Raw genomic sequence first — 27,591 nt, 5'->3', positions numbered from 1 at the left:
CTTGGACTCCAAAGGAAATACTCTGCAGCTCAGCAGGATTTTTCCAGCCAGGAAATAACAAATACACGCCAGAAACGAGCAGATTTTAATGGAGCCCGCGGATTCTTCAAAATGGAGGCACGCAGACCGTGTACTCGATTCGGAAGATTTATTCCGAGGACCCTTAAATTTCCCATCCCCTCTCGACAATTTTTTACGCGAGCTTGTTTCACTATTAAAGATAACCGTGCACGTTTCTCGGCAGTTCGAAATCTATTCAAACCAGCTCGATTCGCATCGGAAGCTACACCCTCCTCCGAGATCCTCGGGACTAGATTAATCTTCGCTGACCCTTCGATGGAAGTTGCGCAGCCCCTGTTCGGTTTTCGTGTCGGGTTATCGGAGACGGAAGACGGTCGATGATTTACAGGGCCTTGGAACGGTGTCCCGCGAAAACTGGTTTACCGGTTTCTCGCGGACGACTACGTCGACGGGGGTATAAACCAGGTTATAGAGTCATTAGGCGTTATAGACCACGAAGCTCATAGACTTTAGGTGCCCCGGTGTACGCGGCTGCCTCTTGTCGGGTTCGTTTAATCGATTACCGTTTCCGTTGAATTTTACAACGGGTTCGAGTATAAATTTCCCCGACTATTTTTACACCTCGCGCGCTTGCAACTACGTTTCGTTCTCACTCGTAATAACAACGTCGCGCGATGCACCGCCACCCTCAAAATAATACCTTTCAGAAGTCTACGAAAATCCTAATTATCTTCAATGTCCAACCTACGCAAAATGATACGGTAACGCGTCGATCCTCGCATCAGCCATATTGGTAGCAAGACTCAGAAGCTAAACAAATACTTAACCCTTGAATTTCGATCGTGTTTGCGTCTCTGAAATATATACTAACAAAGCCAAAGGGTTAGCAGTGGCCAGGCTCGCCGTATCGACGAGGTCAGCGTCTAAGAAACTAACGTTTGTCGTCCGTTTCGCTGCGGAAGGACGCGGTAACGGCCTGGAAAACGATAACTGTGCTTCGCTTGGTTTTTCTCTCTATGAACGATACGTCCAACGTATCGCATTAAAAAAAAAAAAGAGGGGGATGTTACGGTCGAGAGAAACGAAACAAGAGCAAAGAGTAATGGGCTTCGCTAGACAGAATACGGTCCTGACCATGCGTGCACGGGGCTGTTTCTACCCTTCCGGACGAGAGCGTGTACGACGGAGGGTGGCACGGTGGGCGGGGGTGTACACATTCGGTACACCTGTGCTGTATATTGCGGAAAAGCCGGACTTGCCAGGCAATAAGAATTTCTTTCTCGATCCGCTTGCGCGTTCTCCCTCCACCCTTTTCTCTTTAGTCGTGCAACGTTTTATTAATACTCCTTCCTTCTACTCTTTCGCTCCGCTTTTGTCTTCGGTCGAAACCGCCACCCTCGCGCCTCGTTCCCGCTTCGAATGAACTCGCGTCACGGGTCTACCCTCGTTTATCGTACTCCTATTAATGTTGCTATCGCCGTAACGGCATCAGGAATCTTTGTGCTCGCGTTAATCTCTCCCAATTATATCGTGCCTCGTTTCGCCAAGGGTTGTCGCGCGATATTCGAAAGGGAACGTTGTCGCGAAAACAACAGCGCGTAGAAGATAAAGGTCCCGGTATCTGTTTCCTCGGGGTCGTTTCCTCGACGTTCATCCTTCGTTTCGTTAAACGTATCGCGTAGACGAGTCTTTCACCACCGAGTGTGTTCATGAGTTGCTTAATCCTAATACAAAACTCGCGTCTGATGGAAGGGAAATAGAGTCACAAGTTCGTTGTGTAATGTGTTTTGGTAGCTCTTGCAAAACACTGAATTAGAACGTAGTACAATAAAGGGTAACTATGATTGATGTTAACTACTGGGTAGCAACTTTGTAGCAAGGGTATACTTCAGGCATAGTTTTCCAGGGGGTATAAGTAGGAATCAGAGTCGGTGCACGCGTAGATGTTCATTGCGTTCGGTGAACCGTGGCTAGTTTTAAATTACTGTGGATTCCGAGTTTGCAAGGGTGGGTCGAAAGCGACCCAAAATGGACAGAAGATAAATTTGAAAGGAGACAAAGGGTGGAAGCGCGCGATCAGTAGGGGTTGCTCGTTAACTCGTCGCGAATATCTTCGGTCGTTATTAAGCTATTAAAAAGTCTAGTTATCGTTGTCGCGGCGCACATAGGAGAGGGAAGACAAGTCCTCGAGGGTTCCCGGAGCAGGAATGCCACTTCAATAACGAAGCCGAAGCGGAGTCGAGGGGCTTAATTTGCCTCGAGACGCCGCCATGTACGTTCTCCCCGTACATACATATATTTTACGCGGTGGATGGTTTCCCTGCTCGCTCGCGCACGTAGCGGCGATGCCTGAGCGGAGTCGCGCGCGTGTACGTTGGACGTAGAGTACATAGCACGCCTAGACCATTTTGCAGCATTCCTGCCATTCTAACATCCGCGTTTCATTAAAAGATCTTGCCCGACCTCTTGGCGCGCACGGAGAGCAGCCATCGCGTGCTCGCTCGCGCACCCTCTCGAGCATCGCGAAATAACAGAGACGGAGGAACGCGTAAGCGCGCGGACTCCGACGCTCGAGATATTTCCGCGCCGTGTAATCTTTTTGCTTGAATATATTAACGGCGAGGGTCTTTTTTCCGGTCCGAGAGATTGCTTCCAGCGAGGCTGAAAAGAAGCGCCCGCGAACCGTCGGGTTCGGAGTTTATGGACGGTGTTTTGCTTCCGACGGGTTCTCGCGGACCTTGTCTCGAGGATAAAAGCCACTTCGTGGATGGAAAGAAGCTCCGTTGGCGTCTTTCGGTGCTTTTCTACCGTCGTGCGTTTAACGGTACCCCGAGATGCTCGCTCGGATAGGGAAATCGTGATCGCGAATCACCGAACGCTCTTTACACGGAGTGTCCTTATCGGGGCCGAAGCGTTCCGACGAGCCTAATTAACGGATGATTTATTCCTCGAGTGGCGCCCCTTCATGGCCGTAGAAAAATATCTTTACGACGATGCTTGATCTGTCTTCGCTCGTTGAAACTTGCATGTAAAAGTTCCCGGCGCGAAACCGTCGTCAAAGCGTTAACGTCGGCCAATTAATTCCGAAGGCGATCGAGAATCGCTGACGCGTCTCGCCGCAGAATGCCCCGAAGCTATTGCTTCGCTCGGCGACTTTATGGGGTGCAGATCTAACCGAGCTATCGGCCCGAACCCGAAAGGATAAGATTTTCGGGAAGGGACACCACCAGAGAAGGGTAGAAGACAGCGGACGCGTGCAGACGCAAACGCAGCACCGCCAGTAATGCGGCATAATACCTCGTAAGGGGGTTAAGAGTAATTCCTGTCGACCAGGGGGTCGTCCCTTTCGACGTTTACGACGTGTTTTACGCGATCAAAGCGAGCCGTAACAATTATTGGACGATTTCGCGGCCGTAAAATTTTATTCGACCCCCACGGCCACCGACGCTTCCACCCTCTTTTCTTCTCCGACAGGGGATGCTCCACGGTTCTTGAACGCCTCCCCCTCCCGTCCCGTTGGTTGTCCTTCGCCGCAACACGATACATTTCTCCGGGCTTCGCAGCACCCAACGCGTAACGCGAGACAATTTACGCGTTAATTAAAAAATTGTCTACTTGTTCGCGGAAACGCGAACGAAACTCGACGATCTTCGGTCGTTCGTGCCGCGGCGATATTTCTTGGTTCCGTTCGTAGTCGAGTAGAGATCGATGGTCGTTCGGAACACCCGGTATGGGGTATCGCGCGTACGGCGTACGTTTGGCCGCGTTTTCGCGTCGCGTTTTGATTTACGGCGGTTGGAAAAGCCCCGCGCGAACGGAAAAGAGACGAGAACCCGTTCCCGCCGGAAGTGGCTCCCGGGAAACGAAGAAAATAATAAAAGCGGAAAAGAGGAGAAGAGCGCCGGAGGCCGAGGACACGGTCGAGCGAATTCGGCGAGGAAACGACGCGAGCGAGACGGTTTTCGCGTCGACGATGGAAAAACATCGGCGCGAGAAACTGTTCGCGCAGAATTCTTCGCCGAAGGAAACGGAAGCACGGAATTGCCAAAGCGCGAAAGAAATCGTAGAAAAGTTCTGTGCTCGGCAGGAGAGACGGCGTCGAAACCGGAAGCGGGGCGCACCCCGTCGTCTGCGACGTCCGAAACGTTATTATTATCCGCGGAGAGAAATTCCGAACTCTGCCGCCTGATAACTTTTACACGCTACGAAACGTACGCGTGCGTTATAACGCGTAACGGCCGCCGGATTAAAATAAATATTTCACTCTGGCGGTCCTCTTTTTTTTTTTTCTTCTTTTTTTTTTTGTTTTTTGCGCAACCGCTCGCGCGCGGATTACGTCGAGCAATTCGAGATTGCGTATCGCCGGGCGTTATAACGTCGCGCGCGATGCAGCTTGCGGTATGCAATTTTTAAAAACCGGTTTCGACCACGCGTCGTTGCCTGGGCCCGTTGCATTAATGCTTCTTTTTATTTATAACTTCCATGGCGTTTTATGCGCGATCGATGCACGGGTTCGTACGAAACAACGCGTCGAATCGACGACGTTTAAAGGTTCCTTGGAAACAAAGTCTCGGGGAATATCTCCTGAAAGTATTACGTTGAAATCTGGAAAAGCGGCGGATTTGCGGAAGCCTTGGTTCTGGTACACGCGCGTGGCAATCAAAGTGTGACGGTTCTGCGATTCGAAAACATATATTCACCGGCATAAGATTTTTAAATCAGTTTTGAATACTGATCTATACCAAGGTGTTCGATGGTGCTTGTGGGAAGGAATCGCAACGGAATCGTTTTACAATATCGATCTACGAAGGAGGGATTCCTTTAAACAATGGAGGAAACGAGACCCTGATCGATGAGAACGCAAGATAAACGGCTCAAGGACTCGCGGAACGATTGTCTTTCTCGGTTTCCGATTTTTTCCCGTTCCGACGATGCGATAATACCTGACACGCGACCTTTCTGAAAGCACTCGAGCGGAAACGGCGCTCGTGACGGAGCGAAACACGATATCAACAACGCGGAATTCTTCGTGTCTCGATTTCTTTCGTAAATCAGAAGAGGCCCCGGATATTCTTACAGCTCGGTGTCGATATCAGATCCCGGAGGGTAACTCTCCACCGTCTTCTTTTAGCCTGCTTCCCTTTTGCACCCCCGGTCAGGATTCACCCTCGAATTAAAAGAGCAGCCATTTCGAGCTCCCTTCCTCTCCTATTCTCTTCCGTTCCCTGCGTCTTATATCTGGACCGGGTTCGCGTGTATCATGCCGACGCTGGGAAAAGGTCGAGGGTGAGAAAGAGAGACGGAGAAAAAAATTGAGTGGATTTTGGGAATCGATTCCCTCGCTGGCGACCGAGACGCGTTTGAAAGGATCTTTGAACTGGGTCAGGATTAGGATCCACCTGGAGCAAACGTAATATTATCTTGCCGTTTCGAGGACTCAGAGTTTCGCAGACGTGTCTTTCTCGGACGCTTCAAATATTCCTCCGGGATGCGCGCGTGAATTTTGCTCCAAAACACTCTGGTCTATCTTATTAATTGCGCAAACTCCAATATTTGTGGACATAAAATTCGCTAGGTTCGAGCTCGAATTTGGTAGCGCGAATTAGCATCGTTACGGTTAAACTTATTCCGGGCTTAATGTTACGTTGCGTCGTGTACCACCTGCGGCATTCTCTCGATTTATCGAACTTTACTCGTATATGGAGTACCGAAAAGTACCAACGACGCAGCTTCGTCTTGTATAGAAACGAAGGACCGGGAATGATTTAGGGGGTCGGGAATAGTTCCGTCGGAATGGTAACCGGGGATTTAAATCGGTAGGAAAACGCGGGCGATATGGTTTCCAACCCCTCGGTGATATTCGGGCTTTAGACCTTTCTCCGTCGCGTATCTGCTTCCATCTGGTTCGTGGCTCTTTCTATTTTCCCCTTCCTCCTCTCTTTTCTGTTTTCCTACGGTGAAAAGCGGGTAGCAGCCGACAACCCTTTGTTACCGTGCCTTATCTTAATTGCTTTCACGGGTTCCCGTTTAGATCAATACACACCAGCGGCGTTCCACCGCCCGCTCTCGCTGCCGCCGCTGCTGTTGCCATACCTCCGCTCCGCTTTGCGAATCTAAATTATCCCAAGGGTTGTTTCGACCAGGGATTTTCGATTTTCTCGTCGTCCCTGTGCACGCAGTCGTTCCCGTTTATTCGCGGGAACGCAGGTGGATAAGCAGGTGAACCGAGACGAAGCTTTACGACCTACGAACCTGTATTTATTTATTTATTCAACGGTACAAAAAAATCCTGGAATTCGTGATCGCATCGTATCGAATATTAGTCGCGAAGAAATACGAAACGCGATGTTTAATTCGTGTTTATCGCGACTGGAACGCGTACATATGGGGCTACAGGGTCCGGGCGATTCTTCTAAACGGCGGAAATTCTGTCTCGTATGCCCGGGAGAATAGCGGGAGCAGCGAATTAGTCGGGCAATTAGCTTGATCTTCAACTGGGTGTCATATTAACGTAGTTCGCTCGCTAACGACCCTCGAAAACGACGCGCGTTACGTTGTCGCCGCGGCGCGTACGCTTGTATAGCCAGTGTTTCACGCCGGAATCTGTGTGTTGTGACGAATACGCGTAGCCCGGTCGACAACAGGCTAGGTACAAGAGAGAGAGAAGTAGAGACAGGAAGGAACGCGCTGTAACTCCCACGCACACGAGCAACGGAGAAACAGAGTGTACAGAGCCGGGGCAGACCGTCTGAGTCGTAAAATGTTAACTGCTAGTAAAACTGAGTTTACGTGCTTGTAAGGACCCCCGCAGGAGGTTAGCAGTCCCTGTGCTTCGACGACGCGGTACCAAGGGCCTCCCCTTACACCCCTTAATGGCCAGATTATTGCCCGTAAGCCACCCCCGATTACTTTCTTCTCGCTCGATACCCGAAAATAATTTCGCCCGAGCTCTTAATTCCGCGCCACCGTTTCGCGATTTCCATGTTTCTCGACGGTGGATCAGGCGACTTGGGGGGGGGGGGGGGAGCGAAACAGCCACGTTTCGACGCTCCTAACGAATAAAGGAAAGTACCGTCGATGGCTCACGGGCCTTTAACTTTCAATGGAACAACTTCCTCCTTACGGCCTCGCCCGTAAACTTACGTTTTATTTCGCCCCGTCTACGTAGGTTTTTCATTTTTAATTGCCAACGGTAGCGCGAACAAGTTCGAACCAAGTTTTAACGACGCGCCTCTGACTGCTGTTAACCCTCTTCGGTTCCTGCAAAATTGAAAGCCGTTTTCGGTACGGGGCTCGCGAAAATTGTAAATCAGGAAACAAGGGAAAAGTTCTCGGGGACGACTCCCTTCGCGCGAGAGGCCAAGATTCATTAAACGAACGCTCTGAGTTAGCGTAACATCTTTCTCAAAGAAACGGTTCCCCAGTGATCGACTTTGTGTCTTCGCCCTTTCGAGCCCCCGGGAGGAATTTCAGACTCCAACCCCTTCGCCTGGCGCCGCGGCCCTAATTGTTACACTTCGTATAAATGCATTAGTTCCGCGCATTCGTTTCACGCTCCCGCGAATCCCGGCGAACTTTCAACCCCTTCTTCGCCGTCTCCGGAGACTTTTTTCCCCCTATCGCCGAGAAACCGTGGAACGGAGCGAGAAAAAAAAGAGTCCTAACGAATTTAAATTACGGGCTCGAATAACCGCGAGCCGTAATTAATTCGACCGTGGGATCCGTAGGGGCGAAACGTTACGTCGCCATATATGCGCCGGTAATTACGAAAGTAATTTGTTCCTTTCGATAACGTAGGTACGAAATCTTGGATGTTCGTTAAACAGACAGCGTCTCGATTTTGAGAATCGCCAGAAGAATAATCGGTAATCCGTGGGGAAGTATATCTCGCGGCAGTTTGCACGAGTTTCCGGTGCAGCCGTTGATCCCCTCGTGTGCTCGCTCGGGCGTGCACGTGTTGGTTTTATACGCGAGGAGGGTGAAAACTGTCGAAGACGAGGTTGCATCTTTCTGGAAGAACTGTCACACACGAGGCGACAGGGCGAGGAGAGAAGAGGGAAGAAAAGGAGAGTCGATCCCCCTCGCTCTGTTCGACTTTATGGGTCGTCCAGCTCCATCATGCGCCGTAAAAGTACAATAAAACCACTGTTACATCGCGGAAAACCACCCTGTTCTAAAGCACTGCGTGCATCGGCCCTTAAGACAAAGAGAACGGAAAGGGTCTGGACGGGGGATGGAGATCCCAGCAGCAAAATTGATTCTTTTACGATCGGTAAACGCGCGACTTTCCCGAGTACGCGCGCTACCCCTTCGGTTCCCGCTGCAACGCGGCGTTCTTTCTCGCTCGTCGAGAAAAATTGACGCGATAATAAAGTTAACCGCCCCGTTGGTTAACTCGATTTTTTACGAGCCGCATCTACGGCGCTTCGACAGTCGTACGAAAGTTGAACAAAATTCGCGATGTCATTTTCAAGAGTCGACCGGAGTCCCGTTCAACCCCTTCGAGAATCTGGTCCTCCGTAGCAGCGCGCGTTTCCGAAACTTTTCTGACCTCACCTCGCTCGAACAAAGCACATAACTCCCCGGTGATAGGTCATATTTTATCGTCACCAGCGAGCCCCACGAACCGTAAAATTGCTGAGCTGCGAGCTTTGTATTTATCGTCGGCCCTCGACTAAAAATTAAGTCCGATGAAAATCGAACGTAGATAAATGAAAATATAATATTCGTATGGTACGCGAAAGAGTCGATAAGCGTTCCGAACGACGACCTCGCTTCGTAAAATTCAAGACTTTCCAATAACTGCGAGCAATATCAAGACGATTACATACGCTTACTAATGTATACACGTATCCGATGGTTATCAGACAAGTGTCGTTTTGTTGTACTTTGGATCAACATTGTTTCGTTCCCGAGAGATAAGCGGGATAAAGTCGTTCCCAAGTGTGATATATTTTCGAGCCGTTCGATAAACGGTTACAGAACAAAATAATTATAATTTAGAACGCAATAGCGAGAGTAATAATTTTCGTGTGACCGTAGTCGTAAGGGTTGCTTTAGAAAAATCGTAACGCCGTGTTAAAATTTGTGCACATTTCTTGCTGTTTCAGTGATTTCGTTACGAAACACTCAGGAAGAGGAGCCGCCAGATCCGCAGTTAATGAGGTTGGACAACATGTTGATCGCGGAGGGAGTTGCCGGGCCGGAGAAGGGCGGCGGAGCGGGGGCGGCGGCATCAGCGTCAGCGGCTGCAGCGGCCGGACCACCTGGACAACCTGACAACGCCATCGAACATTCGGACTACAGAGCCAAGCTCGCTCAAATCAGGCAGATCTACCATCAGGAGCTGGAGAAATACGAACAGGTCCGTAAAAGTGCATCAGTCCTCGTTGAAACGTTATATTCTGTTATCCAGACGACCGGGACCTAATGGAATCGAAGGTCCCCTGTATGCAGTTTTCGCGTTGAACTTTTTCCTACCCCCGAGCAGCCCGATAAGAGACCAGTTAGGTGTACCGGGGGCTCCTCTCTGTTGAACGATTTGCGTGCTAATGAACCGACTCGCTCGCGCTAAGTAAAATCTCGCGTGTCGAGCAAGAATCTCTTCGACGCGTTTCCAGAAAAAATTGAATGAATTTCTTGAACCTCGATCGATATTTTTTTAACCCCTTGCTCGCATATACAGGGTGTTCAACCACCTCGGGCGAGGTATACGAGTGGACCTTACACCTTATGGACTTTCGTGACCCAATACCGACCAGACAATTTTTTGACAAAATTAAAAAATTTCAAATCGTTCTACAAAAATTATTTTTAGTTGCAGGGGCCGAATACAAGCATTTTTGGTCAATAGACATACTCCCCAATTCCTACGCACTTTTGAGAAAAAAATTCCTTACCGAAAATTTAATTTCTGGCCAGAAATGTCTGCCCGAATTTTCATGCGAATCTTTAAAACGTCATAACTTCTGAACGGATTGGACGATTTTGATTTTCAAAAAGCCAAACGCCGCGTATTTTAGTATAGAATACGTAGAAATTCTAAAAATATTCGAAAAGTTGGTCCTTGACCCTGCAAAATGAGAAAAACCCCATAAAGATGGTCCAATTTTCAAACAGTCATAACTCCTACAATTGTGAATATATTTCAATGAAACTTTTTTCTGAAGTAGAGCTCATGGGTACCTACAAAAAAGTATTAGACAACTTTTCTGTAGGGCGTCAAACAAAATTACTAAAAATGAAAAAGGAATTTTTAAGAAAAATCGACAGGGGGTAGGTGCCTAAATTTTTCGGCGAAAAACAAATTTTTCAAATCGTTCTAAAAAAATTATTTTCGGTTGCAAGGGTCAAGTACAATCATTTTTGGTGAATAGACATACCCCTGAAATCCTATCCAATTTCGAGAAAAAAATTCAGGAAGATGGACAAATTTTTCGACGAAATTGAAAAATTTCAAATCGTTCTACAAAAATTATTTTTAGTTGTAGGGGCCGAATACAAGCATTTTTGGTCAATAGACATACCCCCGAATTCCTACGCTCTTTTAAGAAAAAAATTCATTACATGCGTATGTTTAAAATATCATAATTTCTGAACGGATTTGAGGATTTTGAAGCCCCGTAAAACTCGGCCAAAAAAATACATTGCATGGTAAGGTCCACTCCACGGGGTTTCTCCTCGAAATTCGCTAGTATCGATCAGCGGAGGATGTTTTGTGTTTTAAATCGTTGGTTGTTCGGCATATCGAGTTTCGCGATGCCGCGGGGGCGTCGTTTGCAACGCGAATTGAATTCCTGGTCGTTAATATGCGTGCGCAGTTTAAACAAAAAGCCTCCGCGCTCGCCGCTACTCCACTTATCAACGATAAAAGCATAATTCTTTTTAACGCCTCTCCGTGTTTTCTCCCTTTTGCATACTTTGGAAATAACCGCGGCCTGCCATTCGTGCCGACTTGTGTATTCGCGCGTACGTAAATACCAAATCACTCGCGCACGAGAGTCACGAGAGCAAACTCGAACGATTCGAGAGAGAGGGAGAGAGAGAGGGAACCGTGCTTTAATTGCCACGCCCGTTTCGACCCCATATTTCACCGTGTGTCAGCGGTCTTGATGTTTCCCCGCAGTAAATACGCACACCCTTGCTTTGAGGTCCACCGGGGTGTGTATACGCGGATGCGTGTGGAATTCTTTCCAGGCGCAACAATATGGAGGCAGCTCGTGCCGAGAAATGTATGCGCTCGCGTGCATACGCCTGTGCGACTGCAGTTACCAAGGGTAGTTGACGCCCTATCGATAAACCCGGCCATTAACAAGTTTTAACCCCGTTCTTTTTCCCCTCCTGCTCGTCTAAGAGCCCGCGGAACTGCGAGCACGACCTTTGATTTTCTGCTCCACGATTCTCCTTCCCTCCCTTCGTTTAATCCAGGATCGGATTTATCATCGACGAAATAAAAATGAAATTCTTTCCGCGAGAGCTGTTTTTTTTTTTCTTTTTTTACTCGCGCTTGGTTTTCATCCGCATCGCGGCGCGATTGTTATTTAAATGAACGCATCGTTCTCGACGTTGTTCCGAGCTTGGCCGGCGCAGTTTTGGCGAGCGCGGATAATACAATGTTTCGGGTCTCCCGCCGTTGGATATATCGCCGCGCTTAAAAGTAACGTTATTACGGTTGATATCGCGTCGCGGCCAAAAGTTTTATCATAACCGAAATTTACTATTCAAACTCCGCGGACCGGCCGAGTCACTGCATTAGGGTGAACGTCTGCCTGGCTATGCAAAATGGCGTGACAAGTACGAGAATAGAACGGCGCAGCGAGTTTTACGAGATCGCGTGATCACCGCCAGCAAACATCGTCTGGCATGAATTTTACCGGTGCACGCCCGGCTTTTATTTTCTCCGATTTTCACTACAGATTTCGACCGCCTAAGCCTCCCGAGCCTCCCGCGTACAATTAACTCCCTTTCCTCTCGCGTCGATTCCCGTATTTTCGTACACAATACTGCACGGTTAAATTTTCACGGCCCCCACTCTACGCGTAACGTTTCGATCGCGAATTGCGTCGTGTTTGGACTCGTTCCGATCGCTCGAATCCCAGCAATACGTCGGTACCGTTTTTAGAAACGTATCAAAATTACGGGAAGCAACGTCTCGACCGTATCTCGAGTTTGACGAAATCGAACCGTGCGTTGCCGTATTATCTGACACGATGCCAAAGATGTAGGTCAGCCGCGATTGCGGACAGTCGGTTCGTGAAAATCGTCGTTAACGCTAAACGCGATTGCGTAAGAAAGGAGGCTGCCGTGTATTGCGGTAACCGCAGAACAACCACGGCAATCGTAACCGCGGCCAGGTATATTTAGCGGCGCGCAGGTTGGAATTTCGATAACGTTCGCGAGCCAGAAACCTCTCTTGTATCCCTGGAAATACGCGCGTATTAATAGACCAAACCGCAGTAAAATTAGAGGCGCCATAGGGAAAACACGTTTCGCGGGATGATAAACGACCGTCAACCGGGGACACTTGTTGTGTTTGCTTCGTTGATGGACCAGTCATCGACAGCTCGACATTTTACGCTTCTAATCTTACGATTTATACGTATCTTGTCCTTCCTAGAGATCGTCTCGCATTTTATAAATCATTTCTAACGTTGGCTCGCGTCACGGCTGTTTCATTTTCAACCTTCGTGCGCGATGCAATTTCCAGAGACGCGCCCGACCCGAACAATAAATTTTTAATATCTCTGGCTCCGCCACCGATCGATCTGCAAATCCGAAAACTTACGGCTTCGACGACGCTAATTCCGTCACGCTTATTTACCATTTTTCGCGATCATCTTTCCCCTTTTGCAAATTGTACTCGACATAGTACTCCGCAAATTTTGTACACAATCCTTTTGGAAATCCGCATAAAAGCTCTATACGATCCTCCATTCTCCTGTCGCATCCGTATCAAACCGTACGTGCAATTTGTATTTCGAAATAATAACTTCGGAGCTCTTGATATTAGTATTAATATTAAATTAGAATATTTCTCGCGAGCGCCCCAGGGCGAAGTATCGTTTTCGTTCGTGCGATAATTTAAAAATTGGAGAAAACACCGATGCAAGGGTGTGGGTGGCGGAGGCATAATTCTCTATGGGTTTTCCATCCAATCCACCTACTCGTGATCGTCTCCCTCGGCTCGCAGCGAGGCAGCAACCGAAGCTGATCCACCCCCGGCGAGTTGGTACACGCTCGCGCGAAGAGAGGAGAACAGAATGAAGAAGAGAACGACGAGAAAGAGGGTGGACGGAAGAAAGACGAGGAGAGTGGTTGGAGGTACGGCGGCAGAGTGGAATCCATTTCGAAATTGCGAGCCACCCTGTCCGACCTCTCTCTCCCCTGGCAACCTCTCTTCCTTCTAGCGCCTTCCCTCAGGAAAATCCACCCTCCCACGGTTTCCCGTCCTCCCGCCCTCTCTCTCCCGTGCATCGCGTCCTCTTCTTCGCTCCCTCCGGAAGGTAGCGTGCTCGCCTCGAATACTGATATCGAGCAAAGTCCTTTTTCCCTTAAACCGACCAGCCACCAGGAATAATGCATTATACGTACGCGTCTTTCTTCTCGGTCTTCCTCCCCCTAGGCCTTCTTTTCTTTTTCGTTCGCCCTCTTCTCCCGGCTTCCGCGGTTTCCCTCTTCGAGCTCTCCGACCAGTCGATGGTTTTCCCTTTTTCGATAGATTTCGTCCACGATAGTTTTCACTTCGATTTTCGGGCGGTACCGACACCCTCTTTGTAATCCGATTCGTCGCCAGGGCCTGTTCGATACCGAATTTTTTCGGAATAACTAAGGGTCTGAGATAGGAGGGTAAAACGATAACGTGTTCAAAGTGGATTTCCGTTTCGGTTTCAGGCGTGTAACGAGTTCACGACCCACGTAATGAATTTGCTGAGGGAACAGAGCCGTACCAGGCCGATCACGCCGAAGGAGATCGAGAGGATGGTGCAGATCATTCACAAGAAATTCTCGAGCATCCAGATGCAGCTGAAACAGTCCACCTGCGAGGCCGTCATGATCCTCAGGAGTAGATTCCTCGACGCGAGGTGTGTATTCGCCGCGTTACGATCGTTCGCGTCTTACGATTTGCTCTCGATTCGACGTGGATTTTTCTCACGGACGAGCGCGCCGAACGGAAACCGTCGCGTAGGGTCGTGTTCGGTGTGAAAAAGGGCCGGAAATGGTTTTTTGTTGCAGGCGTAAGAGACGAAACTTCAGCAAACAGGCCTCGGAAATCCTGAACGAATACTTTTATTCGCACCTCAGTAATCCTTATCCGAGCGAAGAGGCCAAGGAAGAGCTCGCGCGAAAATGCGGCATCACCGTGAGTCAGGTAAAGCGCAACGAAATATTCTCCCGTCGTTTTCCCGCCATAACTAGAATTTACGCCCTCGTTGGAATTAAGTAACGACAGTTGCACGGTTACCAACCCCGCTTCCGTTTCAAATAATTTCTCGCTACGCTTCTCGAGCAGCTCCTCGACCCTTCGATATCATCGATTCGTTATTCCCAATATTATCAAAAAAGAAAGCAACAAAAGCAGAATATAAGTAGAAGAATCGTTGTTTTGGTTCAGGTTTCCAATTGGTTCGGCAACAAGAGGATACGCTACAAGAAAAACATAGGTAAAGCACAGGAGGAGGCGAACTTGTACGCAGCCAAAAAGGCAGCTGGTAAGTTCCGTCCTTCGGCAAACGAGCGACGGGTGTTCCTTGAAGAGTTCGTTTCGATAACTTAGAAAAGAAAAAGATACACCGAGAGTTATGTTTGAGAGCTTTTTAAATCGAATCCGAACGGCTGAAAGACTTGACGTACGATCGTGAACGTTGATATTCGCGGGGCGTTGCTGAGGAAAATAACGCGTAATTGGCCACGGAGCAGGTTCGTCGTGTTTCACGCAATTTCCACCGCTAATAGTTCCTGGCACCTTTTCTGTCGCGATCGTTTACGCGTTGAAATTAGGATGGAGAAGAAATTGCGCGGCCCGGCGGTTTCTCATTACTGTAAATCATTATACGACTGAGTTACCGTTCATTGTTCGGCTTGACCGTGCCAACGTAATCGCGGCTCGTTAATAAATCTCATAGATAGAAACGGGAATACCATACCTGGCTCCTTTTCGGAAAAATATTATTATTGGTAATTTTAAACGCGCGGAAAATGTACGAGCGTGAACTTCCTCTTTCGATAATAATTCGTTTTCCGTTTGGTTCGCCCGTGGTATTTACCTTGTCGCTAAAATTAGGAGAAAAATTCCGAGCGGTTTTCCCGGGGAAATTCCTCGCATTCGCGGGACTTGCTGGTCGCAATTACGCGCACTTTCCTTAACTACCGAGGCGTCTCTTTATTTTAGAGAGCACGGCGAGATATTTTTAACTTACCAATTAGACTGAGAAAGAGGGAAGAAAAAGATGAGTGGGAGGAAGTCGGGGGAGGGTGTGATGAGATGCCGGCGTTCTCGCGTTTCTTTCGACGCCCTCCGTGTGTTTGTCTTTCCTCAGCCACGCTTCCGGTAAACGGGCCCCCGTAGTCCTCGCCCGTAATTAAAGAAACGGAATTCCAGCGATGGTGGGCGCCAGGAAGCCAACGCGTACGTTTTCTCCGTTTCGAAATAAAAATTGCTCGCGTCGCTGTCGTCCAAGAGTTAATTACCGTTGCCCGACTAATACCGTCGGAGAACTAATTACTTCGGTTGCTTGGACAGAATTCGGTACCGCGAGTTTTCACGATATAAAAAAAAAAAACGGCCATTCGCTTTCACCCGTAAATGGATCCACGATCTCTTGTCAAACGTAAACATAACGATACATTTGCCTGTCTAATTAATCAGTGGCGTTCGTCCATCGACATCCAGCGAGGAATTTTCTAGAATTTGATCCGCTGCGTTCAGCGACAATCAGGTTCCAAGGAAAAACAGCTTTACCGCACCGTATAACAGCGCCACTGATTACGTAACGAATGAACAAACACACAGACGAATTAGAAACGAGCTCGCGCTTTAACGTAGACAAAATGTATCGCTCAGGCGGATGAACTTAAAAGACGCACCCTCGAATTTTGTATGCACCGCGATTGTTTCTACAGCAGCTTTTGCAGGAGCGTCGCCGTACAGTATGGGTGGTGCCAGCCAGGGCACCCCGACGCCGATGATGTCGCCGGCGCCTCCCGGTGGGCCCCAGGACATGGCCGGATACGGAATGGGCATAAACGGTAGCGATTATGGCTCGCAACCGTACAACGACGGCTCCATGGGCTACGATCCTATGCATCAGGTAATTGTCAAACCTTCACGTAACACGTAAAAATAATTATCCCTGTAGTCAGCGATCATCGCCTCGCTTTCTTCGATGCCGGCACCCCACTTGCATTCTCTGAGCATGTGCTAGATTACCCTGATAATGCTTCACGCCACCCCTACCCTTACCCTCCGAGTTCGAGGGACATTCTTTGGCTCGAATGAATGGAAAAAGATGTTTTCCGCCGGGGTTTTACAGTAGCGATTCAACTTTTTACGCACCCGGTAACAGAACTCTGCTGCAACTCTCGATTTCCATCCATTTTCAAGCCACGGCATTGTGTCTCCGTAAACGCATGTGCATCTCACCGCATAATTCACACATATTGCGAGAATGAAAGCTTGTGAGGGAGAGAGAGAGAAAGGAGAGCGAGTGAGAAAGACAGGTTCGGAAGGAAACGAACGAATGGGTTGCGGTGGAGGCCTATGGCTGGATCTTTGCACGCTCGAGCTCCTATACAGGGTAAATAACGTAGAATATCAGTTACAACAGGGGTGTTCGAAGTCTATCGAGCCTCCAATTGTTTACAAACAAAAGATATAACGATTCGGTCCACTCCGAAGCATTACAAGCTAGTTTTTCAAGAACTATTAGGGTTAACCTTGCCTATTACTTACTGTTGCAACCTAGGGGCGTGCAACCCCTCGATTTTTTCAAGTGGAGGGGCACATAAATCTTTGCGTTTCCGAACAACACGTCCACAGACGTTTATCCGGATCGTTTCTACCCTATCGCGAGCTATCCAAGAGACAAAAACAATTTTATTTAACTTTTCGAACGCGTCTGCTTCGCATACCCCTGGTTCGCGCTCGTAAGGAAGGATATTCAAAGTCCCTCATTGGGGATCACGAGTCCTACGCGCGGTGTAATCTTTGGTGGCGTAATTAGAAATTGCTGTAAACTACTTTGGACCGGCGAAGATTTCGATGCCGCGTTGGAGCACTCTGTGTAGAGCCGAGCGGAAAGGAGAGGAGTGGATGTTGTGTGTGCTTTGGAAGGATAGGCGAGCGGCGTCTCTGGGTGCAAGTAGATGCGTGTTGTTGGAATATATAGGGTTGGGTTGGATACGCTGTTGCTGGCCCATAAAGATGGGCTTAGAGGGAGCCGATAGTGGTGGTAGGAGGCGCCCCGGTGGGTTAGAAGAGGAGGAGCGTCAAGTTGGCGCACACAGAGCCAGCAGCAGCCAGTAGCATAAGGGTTGCTTAGTATGCATTGGAGTTGCTAAGTCACTTTTTAGGTAGGGCTGCTCTCTCACATATTAATGGACTCGGATAGGTGCTCGCGCGCGCGCGTTCGCGGCCATGCTTCTAACGAGCTACCTCAATTCGGCCCGGTGAAACGCAACGGAACTTGCATCTTCGAAGATCTAATTTCCGGGTGTCCGACCGACGACCCCAGGCACACCGTGATTTTCTTAATTCGAACATCCCCCTCCGAACACGATCCAGCCCGAATTAAACACAAGGTATCGTTCCAAATTTCTCGAGAAAAGGTTTTCCGCGGAAGCGCGGGGCAAACCCGATGTAATACGGTGTCCGGCAGCACGAATCCAGTAAATCTTTCTGACATGCAATTTCGACGATGTCACGCGATAAAGAGTGACGTTGAATTAAATTCGCGCGCAAACACGCGGCGTCGGTTATTCGCGTAGCTTGGAAATTTGTAGATATTTCCGATCGTCGGATCGAACCGTCCCTCTTGTCGATACGCCCGAACGGTTGTCGATACGCTTCGTTACAAACGTTGACCGGCTTCGAAATAATATTTTTGAGCCTCTACCAGCCGTATCGAATTAAAATCACAGTCCGATCGAGTCGGAGTCCTCGCGTTTTAATTAAACAATTCTTCGCAGTTTCGCTTTTGTCCGGGAAAGAAAAGGACTTCTAACAAGCATTGTCTCCCGGTAATCCGCATTCAGAGCCATTCTTCTCGATCTTCCCCTATTGTGCTCCTCCGCGTTCGTATCTTCTTCGTTACCGTTGCGTTTCCTGAAATTCGAATCGGCGAGGAAAGGCGGGAGAAGTTGGCAAGAAAATTAATTTCGCGGTTCATCCGGTTCGCCCACGGTTTTCCACGGACCCTGGAGAGGGGGGTGAGAAAACCCGGGTCGAAATGAAGCGACTAAAATGCATGCTCCCACCTAGCCGTGCGCGTTTTCGAATCGTCTCTCCGACTCGTTTCGTTTTCTGCCTTCGTCCTCGGTCGGCTACATCGAAACTCGCCTATTCTTCACTTCTTTCTCGTTACCCGTAAAACGTCCGAGAATTTCCTCGATTCGCGCGAACAACGATCGACCTCTCCCCGAAACGAGCAGAGAGCTCTCTTCCGTTCGATATCGCCTCTGCGTCGAGATTTTCGAAGGCACCGGGGGTAAATGTGATCGACGAAAAGACGAAAATTGGTCTGCTGGTAATGACGAACGCTCTTGCTGCTACAGCTGGCACTAACGTTTCCGTAATCGCATACATAACAAGAAAGCAATTGCTTGCACACAATTATATGAGCACCAAGACCCTTCTTACACATCGGTCGACTTAACATGGCGCCCGTTCGACCGACCATAATCCGTTTTCCCGTTACTACTCTCTTGTCTCTGGTTTCGTTTGTTCCTTTGTTTATTTTTTTTTTTTTTTTTTTTTTTTTTATTTCGTTCTAATCGCTAATGGTTGGTATTTACCCCGAGTCTAACAAAACGAGAAGCAAAGAACTGTGTTTGTTGCAACAGAAATTGGGGCGCGTGTCCAACGCTCGCACGATTTCCAACCTTTTGTTTTTGGCCTTCGACGTTGGAAGAATCAAACTTGAAAAGTAATCGTTGCATCGCGAGCTTTGTTCCTACTTTTCGTTTCGCTCTTCTTTTCGATTATTTTGAGCAATCGGCTGTCGGACAATCGCACCTGCTTTTCGTACGCTTAGCCGGGACATTTACCGATTAACTTGTTTTGAAATAGAGTTTTGCTGTTCGGTCGATCGACTAAATTTCTCTTCTCCGTTTCTGTACGAAACGTTTTCGGACGGTCGAGTTCATTCCACTTCTCTCGAGATTCGGACGGTTTCGCGGGTGCACGGTTAAATTTCTCGCGAGAAGAAACGTTGGTCTCCGTAACGTTCGCTCCTCCGGTGGGCCAGGTTCGAAATTGAACCGTGCACCGGCGTATATTCGATCGGTTTCGCAGTTTGGGGGATCGAGTCTCGAAGTTCGTGCCTCGAGAGAAGGTGAAGCGACCCGGAAAAGAGGATCGATTCGCAAAAAAAGCACTGACGGTCGCGCTCTTCCGAGAGCATTGTTACAAGCACAGTTCGCACGGTATGGCACCTGTATGATACCGTCATACGATTGATTGGTCGTCTGTTCCTTGGTCTCTTCTACTCTCCATCACCTAACGATTCGACTGGAACACGATTTAATCGACGAACCGTCCATCCCCGCGCGGAACTCGTCTCGAACTGGACGAAAGAACGGTTCGAGGCTCCGGCGAACCGCGAAAGAAGAAATTAAATGGGAACCCGTTTCGTTCGCGGAGGCGTGTTTTCTCTCGGTCTCGTGGTTTTGTTCCCTTCCCGCCTCATCGATCGCGACTTAATTTCGCTGGAAACGGGCAACGGAACGAACAAGCTTCGCAGCAGCCCAGACGCGTCTCGCGGGATGAACGGTTCGACGGGTGGTCGGCTCTTTGTTCTCGAACGTCGATGCTGAATCATGTCGCCCCGTTTCAATTCACTTGAGCTTTTTTTCTTTTCTCTTTGGTGCAGATGAAACGAAATTCTTAGAAGGCGACAGAGAGTGAGAGAGACATCGAATCAGACTCCACGCAAAGACACGCAATTAAAGAATGTCAAAGTGAACAGAGAACGGGAAGCGAGGAGAGAACGAAAGACGGTCGGATGGAAATCACGAGACCTGGATAAATTAATGAAAAAAAAAGAAAAAAAAAGAAAAAAAAAAGACAAAAGCCACGGCTGGTGCGCGTACACTGATCTCTCGGCCTTTTAGTGCTTTCTCTTGTGTTCGCAGTGACGCGCCACGCCGACCAATGCTCGCAATGATAGACTCGTCTCCGAGTTCGACGTGACCGAGGATTTGTGCGCGCGTTAGAATTCTTTTCCGTGAGAATGCGTGGAAGTGTGTCTGAGGAATAGAGTCGCGGACGATAGCGTTCGAGATTAGAAATCGACGAGCCGGTCAGAACGTTGTCCTCTCACGTTGCAACAAGCACAGGTCCCTGTTCCCTTCGTCGATCGCGTGAAATCCCGACGAGGACCGGCCGGTTTTCGAGATTCGGACTCGTCGATAGTGCAATATATACACAGACACAAATATAGAGATAATATCGTACACGTTTCGTTACACTTGGAACATTGATTTCGAGCCTTTCTCACGTAACGCGTCGTTTTTTGAACGTCGCGCCCGAAGCCGAGAACCGTCGCACGCGCGCCTATCGAAAGTACTTGTTCAAAGCGATCGGATTTCTTTTAGAGAATTTTACACGATGTTTCTCGTCTTCGTGCACGCCGCCTAGGACTTGGATCTCGCCGAGAGTGCAATAAGATTTTCTTTAACGGGCCTTTCTTAGGCGAGAGAAACGTTAGATAGCTCGTTCCGTAGGTAGATTACAATTAGAGTCGATGGTAGCGAGTTTTTTAAACCCGACGAACACGGTCGATCGCGTTCTAGACTGACGGGAAACAAAAAAAAGAGAACACAAAATAAAGTAACGAGTCGGATTTTATTTCATTTAAAAGAGTGTAATCGTATGACTGGTAACGATGATTGCGAAGGGGTTAACGAGTCGGTGTTTAAGGGTTTTAGGCAGCTTATGAAGTCCTGGAAACGCTAGGAAGCGCATTGGAAACATATCGTAACGCAACATTGTGATGCGAGTTTTAGAAGAACGAGATGGCACCGTTAGATCCGATTATTTTAAGGATAGGGAACCCCGTATCTCTTTGTTGTACATAATAATATGCAATCGGACGGACATACTATCCCTGTTCGTGTTACGGCTATCTATACGCTATCTGTGCTACGCAAATACATCCTCGAAGAACGCACCATGCGGTTTCTTGCCGCTCTCATATGGCTTTCGATACTTAATCTTAGAGTACTTTTTACAAATAGTTTCGCAATACACTGCAACATAATCGCTCGTACGTACACGCATACACACACGTACACGGACACGAACAGTCACTCGTTGACACCTAGACGTTCATAATACAGATTCATGACGCATAAAGAATTATGCAGATCGGAGAGCTGTTTACGGATGGATAAATCTTCGAAACATTTTCGTGGCATGCATGGCTGCACGTAGAATTTAAGTTTATACGTGTATACTGGTTCTACACAGTAGTAACGTGTGTGCGTTTATCATTACCTTTTATTTTTGTTTTTTTTTTTTTTATTTTTTGCGGGTCGATTGGCTGGGGGTTTTCTGGGTGAATAGACAAGAGACGAAAGAAAATGAGAGAGAAAGGGAGAGAGAGAGCATGAACGAGAGCGGATGATAGAAACTTCATTATTTAGTTCGTTGTGCAGAGTTCTAAATTTGTCCGCGTAGAGAGTAGAGAATAGGCGCCGGTTCGTTGCATTGGCAGATTAGTATGAAAGGATTTTTAGTATCATCCCGACACCGTTCATTCGCGGCTAGAATCTGTCGTGCTAGAATCATGTAGCGACAAAATCCTTTCATGCTCGTAACGGGCGGTCGACGCGGCGTTTTTATCGTCGCGAAACGACGTCCCGGTACGAGCGGCCAATTCAAATAGCCCGCGCTTTCGTTAGACTCGACACGTGTATATAGACCGTATATACATCTCGCGTTATTCGGGAAGAAAATCTGTCTGTGTTGACAAAAAAGTGCGTAAAAGCTCTGAAACGAAGGCGAGGCTTTAGCGACCAATGACACGCTATTTTGTCGCCACCTGCAGGGGATAAAGACAGAGGGCTAAAAATCAATTGAAAAAAAAATCGAAAAAAATGACGCAGGGCAAGGCATTGGCTGGGGGGCCAGGCGCGGCGGGATGGATGCAACAACGCGAGGCGGTGCCGGAATTTCCGCCACTCCACGATTCAGCGGACTCTGATTCCGACCGAGAGAATGAAAAACGACCGCGCGTCTAAAGTTACTTTTGGAATGTGCGAGCTAGTATGGTAACGAACTTAATAAAAACAGTAAAAAAAAAACACATTAACACACACACACACCCACACACACACAGACAGACACACACACACGAAAAAGAGGAGAAACGAAGCAGAGTGTATGTTAGAGGACGAGGAAAAACAAAGGTACACGCCACCAGGCAACAAGAACTACCAACACCGTCACTCGCCACTACCACCGACACGCACACACTCCCGTCGACACTCACACGCGCTGTTTGCGCGCACCTCCGAGCCACACACAAGGAGATAATGTTCGTTGGTGTTCCTACGATAATTAATAACGCTAGTTTCCGGTTTTCGAACATTTTTCTCTTTTTTCTGTTGAGGGAGAAGGACGCGTACGCGAAGATGCGACGCTGTTTTCCCGGGGCGAAGCGCCACGCGCGGTTTCCGACGGTACTACGGACGGGACGGCCATTTTGCCAACCGTGCGGCTCGCTTGCGATTTTCGAGATGGAATCGTAGCTTCGGGAGCGAACGAATCGAACGCGTGACCAGTGAAACGGTCTCGCGAGCACGGAACGATTTTCTACTCGCGTTTGCATCTTCTTCTGCGCGTCCTTCGATCTTGTTACTTGATCTTGCCTTATCGAGCGACCGTGCGCGAGCGTACGCATCACGTAATTACGAAGGATTCAAATAGCGAAGAGTTGAAAGGGGATTATAGGGAGCCGGAAAGAAAGGGAGAGAGTACGAGAGAGTGGAAAGGACGGCGAACGATAAGAATCCGCGCGTAGGCCAATGTGCTCCTAAAGAACGTAGGTTCGCTTCTCTTTTAAGACAATATGACGGCGTACTGACGCCTAGCTAAGGAGAGAAAGGGAGAGAACGTACACGAATCGACTAGTTTTTATTTTTACATATGCTATATACACACACCTAGATAGATTTAGCTTGTACAGATATTTTTATTCTTCCCCCCATCCTCCCCGATGTTTTTTCTTCGAGTTCTTCTCATGATTTTTCTTTTAAACACTTGACCTTCGTTTTGCAACCACTTTTTACATCGTATTATGTATCCTTCCACTATATATTCTTGCGTAGCGTAACTTTTATTGCTGGGTACGGATTTAAAGGAACGAAACGTCGTACGTCGTGAACACGGAAATTTTTACTAATCTCTCTGCGAGATATACGTCGTTGAAACTTTGTATTTTATCGCAGGCAGTTTTAGCAATTGACGATTTACTCGTTTTTAAATCTGACCCCAGCACGGGTGTATCGTGTAATGCTAGCGAATGTTTCCTACGTTCAATTATGGTTTAAGTTCCGAGTTTTAAATTTAGCTTCCGAGTTGTACTTTGCAGCGACACGCGGACGATGTTTGCGTGCTGATTTGTTCCCTTTCGTTTCGACGCGAGGACACCATTCGCTTGTTCCGTGTAAAAATGTATTTAATCCGTTGCATCGATGAGCATTGACCATTCTTTTCAATGTTTTCCTCAATTATTATTTATTTCTGTAAACTTACGTATCGATCATTTCCGATTCGCGAGTGTCCTCGCTGCAGGAAGCGAGTCATCATCGTATCCTTTGTTACGTTGAACAATTGTGTGCATGATTGTACCCACGAGCGAACCGAGAACACCGAAGTCGATTCCCACTTTTCGTTCGTTTTTTGTAAACCAACGATTCAGCACGAAATCTTATTAAAATTCGTTCCCTTTTACTATGCCGTTTTTTTTTTTACTTCTGTTAATTTCATCACCCGACACACGCAGCGTCGAATCCAGAATATCGGCCCCGTGCTCCGACTTGCTTGAAACGAGAGAGCACGAGATCTCGTCGACGAATCGACGAAAAACAAGCTTTACGAGAATCCCGGGTTCGCGTTAGTTTCGAACGCGGTTCGGTTCACGCGGGGGGGAAAAAAACGTGTTCGGAGGTGAAATAGAATGCAGCTCGCATCGCGCAAATAAGAGAAGAATCGCCGGAGCGCAGAGGACCGAGCATCGAATTGGAATTTTATCGATACCGCGCTTTTTCCAGACGAACGAAAAACATATAGCCTTCGAAATCGCGGCGCAAACACGCGATTCGACTGGATTTGACGCTTGAAATATACGATTGCGCCTGTCTACCCTTAGTTGGTCGTACGTACGTAGGTACATATGTATTGTGTATACGTATACATGTGTATAAAAATATATATTCTATACTTTCGTATCTGTATAATCCGTGTGTCACCGTCACGATGACAACTTTCTACCATGAACTGGCCAGAGACGTAAGGATTGCGTTCCGACCAAGTTTCCTTTCGACCGTGCCGCGTGCATGAACAGTCGCCAGAAAAGTACAAATATCATTTCCAGGACAGAGACGATTCTACACGATCGTCCGTAATTCGTACGAAACGACGAGGAATTGGTTGGAAAGGGTCGGTGAAAAATTTTGCTCGGTTGTTCGCGCGACTGTGATTCACGTTCGCGGTACACGGCCGGTGCTGTTTGCTTTCAGGAGCTGTCGCCTTGAAATACTTAGAGGAATCGCAAGAAGAAACGCAAAACAGACAATTACGAGAGTCGGTACGATGTAGGAAAAAACGCATATGTGTAAGACGTAAGATGTATCGTGAAAATGCTCGCGCAATCCGATCACCTCACTATCTGTGATCCGAGGCTCGCCCTTACCCGGGCGGGTAATACGAATACTAAAAAAGAAAAAAAGAAAAAAAGAAAATTGAAAAAAAAAAGTCGATATTAAGCTATTAACGTTACGTAATAGATATTCTTCAAGCGAGAAGCGTTCACGTTCTCGAGGGACGCGCGCGATTGTAACGCTTCCGCGGAGGGCCCTGGGTTACCGATCGAGGGCTAACGACCTAATCGAAATCGCGTCGCCCCGCGAAATTAGGCGGTACGCGGATAGCGCGTATCCCCGCGACGAGTAAAAAGCCACTGGTCTTTTTATCGCTGGTCTCTTTCCCTTTTTCTTCGACGCTGTTGTACGATAACGAAGCGTGAACGCTTCTGTGCATCGACGCCACCTTTTCCCCTCTCAGCGTCCCATCGAGCGAAGATAGCCGAAAGAAACGAAACGACAAAGCTATAAAGAGCATATTAGAGAAAAAGAAAAAAAAATGATATAAAGCGAGAGAGAAGAGTATGTACGAACGGGAAACAGAACAGAAACGAAGCAATGGTCCTGCGACACAACACTAATGTATACGATTTTTCAACATGGAAATATTATATATTGTAGCTATACATATAGAAGTATATAAAAGAGAATAGTAAATAGGCAGAACTGTAACGGCTAAGTACATCATTGTAACGACGATGCTAATTCGTAGGACAAAAGTTTTATTTCATTATTATTATTGTCGCTATTATTACTATCATTATTATTGCTATTATTATTATTATTGCCGTTATGACTATTATTATTATTGACATTTGCGGGCTCTCGCATCGTGATAATTGCAATTGTATTATTATCACATCGACGGCGATTATTAACATTATGAATTATTGAAATTTATTATCGTGCCCACCTTCGTTAAGCGCGGGTTCTTTTAAAGGGCGGATCGATGGTCGATCGAAAGCTAGGTGATTTCTATCGATTTATTATTGATTATCGATTGTCGACGATTTATTGTAATGGATTGCGGCTCGACGATTTAGCACGTAGACGAAAGAAAAAAAAAAGATATCCATTTATTGTGTATAAACGAAGGCGAGGCGAAGGTGAGAATTACGAGTATCCTCCGGAAGATTAGGTGGTTAAATTCTGTTGTTAAATAATATGTCGCGGGTGGAACGTTAGTCTGAAGATCGGCTACTGAGGACAATTGTTCTTCGAGCACGTACTCGTTTTATTCTTTTTACGTAACACATGATCCGTCGATCCGTTTTTCCGTGCCGAAATTTTTAACATTTGACTTTGTTCGTTATCGAATAAAAATCGTTTTAGAACTACCAGGCGAATTTTGATATTTCGATCTCAGGAGCCGATCTTCAGCCGATCTTTTCGCCAATTGTGCGACCAGTACAAGTGCATTCGGCACAGCTAGTATACGACAAAAGAGCGCCTGAAGTTCGCCTGTGAGCGCGCCTTTAGGCGTCCCTTATAAGCTCTACCTAACATTTAATAAAAGAAGTGAAAACGAGTCAAAAGAATACGAAGTCGATACGACGACGAAAAGAAAGAATAAGAAATAACGTTTAACATTTATGGATACACGATATAAGATATTATATATTCATATTCCTCGCTCCCCTCCTCCCCACCCTATCCGCTCGATCCTATTTCTCCGATCGGTCCAGTTTCCTTTAAGATAACCGTCACGAAAAAGAAGATCAGCCATGAAATTCACACGAGGCGCACGCCGACGCTGGTTATTACTGCATTTATGTTTTCCACCATTGGGACGAGATTTCTACTTCCTTTTCCGGTATATTTGACGAGTAGCCTTATTAAAAAGAAGGCGAAATTCAATTCCCGCCGCTCGGTTATCGAAAACGATGCGACTATCGGCGATAAGCAATTCAGGTTACACTTTACTGGAATTGCTTTCATTTTTTTCTAGAGATAATTACGGCGAATGAAATATTCTTCGAAAGCTGGAAAGAAAGTTGAAGTCGCGTCTCGATGCGCGCGACAGTATACCACAGGAATCACTGTATCGATTAAAATCATGGTAAACTTAATAAAATCGCTCAAAAATAATACTGATTTTATTGATGCAACCATTTCGAAGGAAAAGTCACCAAATCCCGCTTCTCCTTCACCTTATTTTTAGGGGTACGTTTTAAAATGCTATGATACGTATTTTATACAATTAAAATATTTCTGAGTTGCTGACAGTTTTTATTTATAGCTAAATTAGGTGTACAGAAATTCAGTTTCAAAACAATATTCTAATATTGTAATAGAGTTTATGTAATGTACTATGAGTCTATATGCAATGTTGATGAAATATTTTCTGCTGCTATAACACGTTTGTTTATAGCGGCATTGTTTCTCAATTACTTGCATCTGAGATGCAATTAAACTGTGCTACTTTAATTAATGCACGATTGCCGCTACTAGAATCAGTTGTGACATCTAGCGTCCAAGACACAAAACTAT

At 47.3% G+C, this 27,591-nt stretch overlaps 1 protein-coding gene across 8 annotated transcripts in view; it reads left to right on the top strand.

Moving 5' to 3' along the window:
* Exd (PBX homeobox extradenticle) overlaps nucleotides 1-27,189 on the top strand; it is a 44,338-nt gene extending 17,149 nt beyond the window's left edge. For 3 of the 8 annotated variants that reach the window (XM_076771824.1, XM_076771823.1, XM_076771822.1), the window contains 6 exons: nucleotides 9,132-9,385; nucleotides 13,912-14,102; nucleotides 14,254-14,389; nucleotides 14,633-14,729; nucleotides 16,141-16,328; nucleotides 22,342-27,189. In XM_076771824.1, the coding sequence (XP_076627939.1) occupies nucleotides 9,132-9,385; nucleotides 13,912-14,102; nucleotides 14,254-14,389; nucleotides 14,633-14,729; nucleotides 16,141-16,328; nucleotides 22,342-22,476 (1,001 nt within the window). In that variant the 3' untranslated portion in view covers nucleotides 22,477-27,189. Of the gene's footprint in view, nucleotides 1-9,131; nucleotides 9,386-13,911; nucleotides 14,103-14,253; nucleotides 14,390-14,632; nucleotides 14,730-16,140; nucleotides 16,329-20,105 lie in introns of all 8 variants that reach the window. The other 5 variants (XM_076771826.1, XM_076771830.1, XM_076771827.1 and 2 more) reach the window with 5 other exon arrangements.
* Nucleotides 27,190-27,591: the final 402 nt, after the last annotated feature.

Source organism: Colletes latitarsis, chromosome 8 (genome assembly GCF_051014445.1).
Source record: "Colletes latitarsis isolate SP2378_abdomen chromosome 8, iyColLati1, whole genome shotgun sequence".
In the NCBI taxonomy this organism is placed as follows: domain Eukaryota; kingdom Metazoa; phylum Arthropoda; class Insecta; order Hymenoptera; family Colletidae; genus Colletes; species Colletes latitarsis.
The sequence above is the reverse complement of the archived record's forward strand: the minus strand, read 5'-3'. Positions and strand labels throughout refer to the sequence as shown.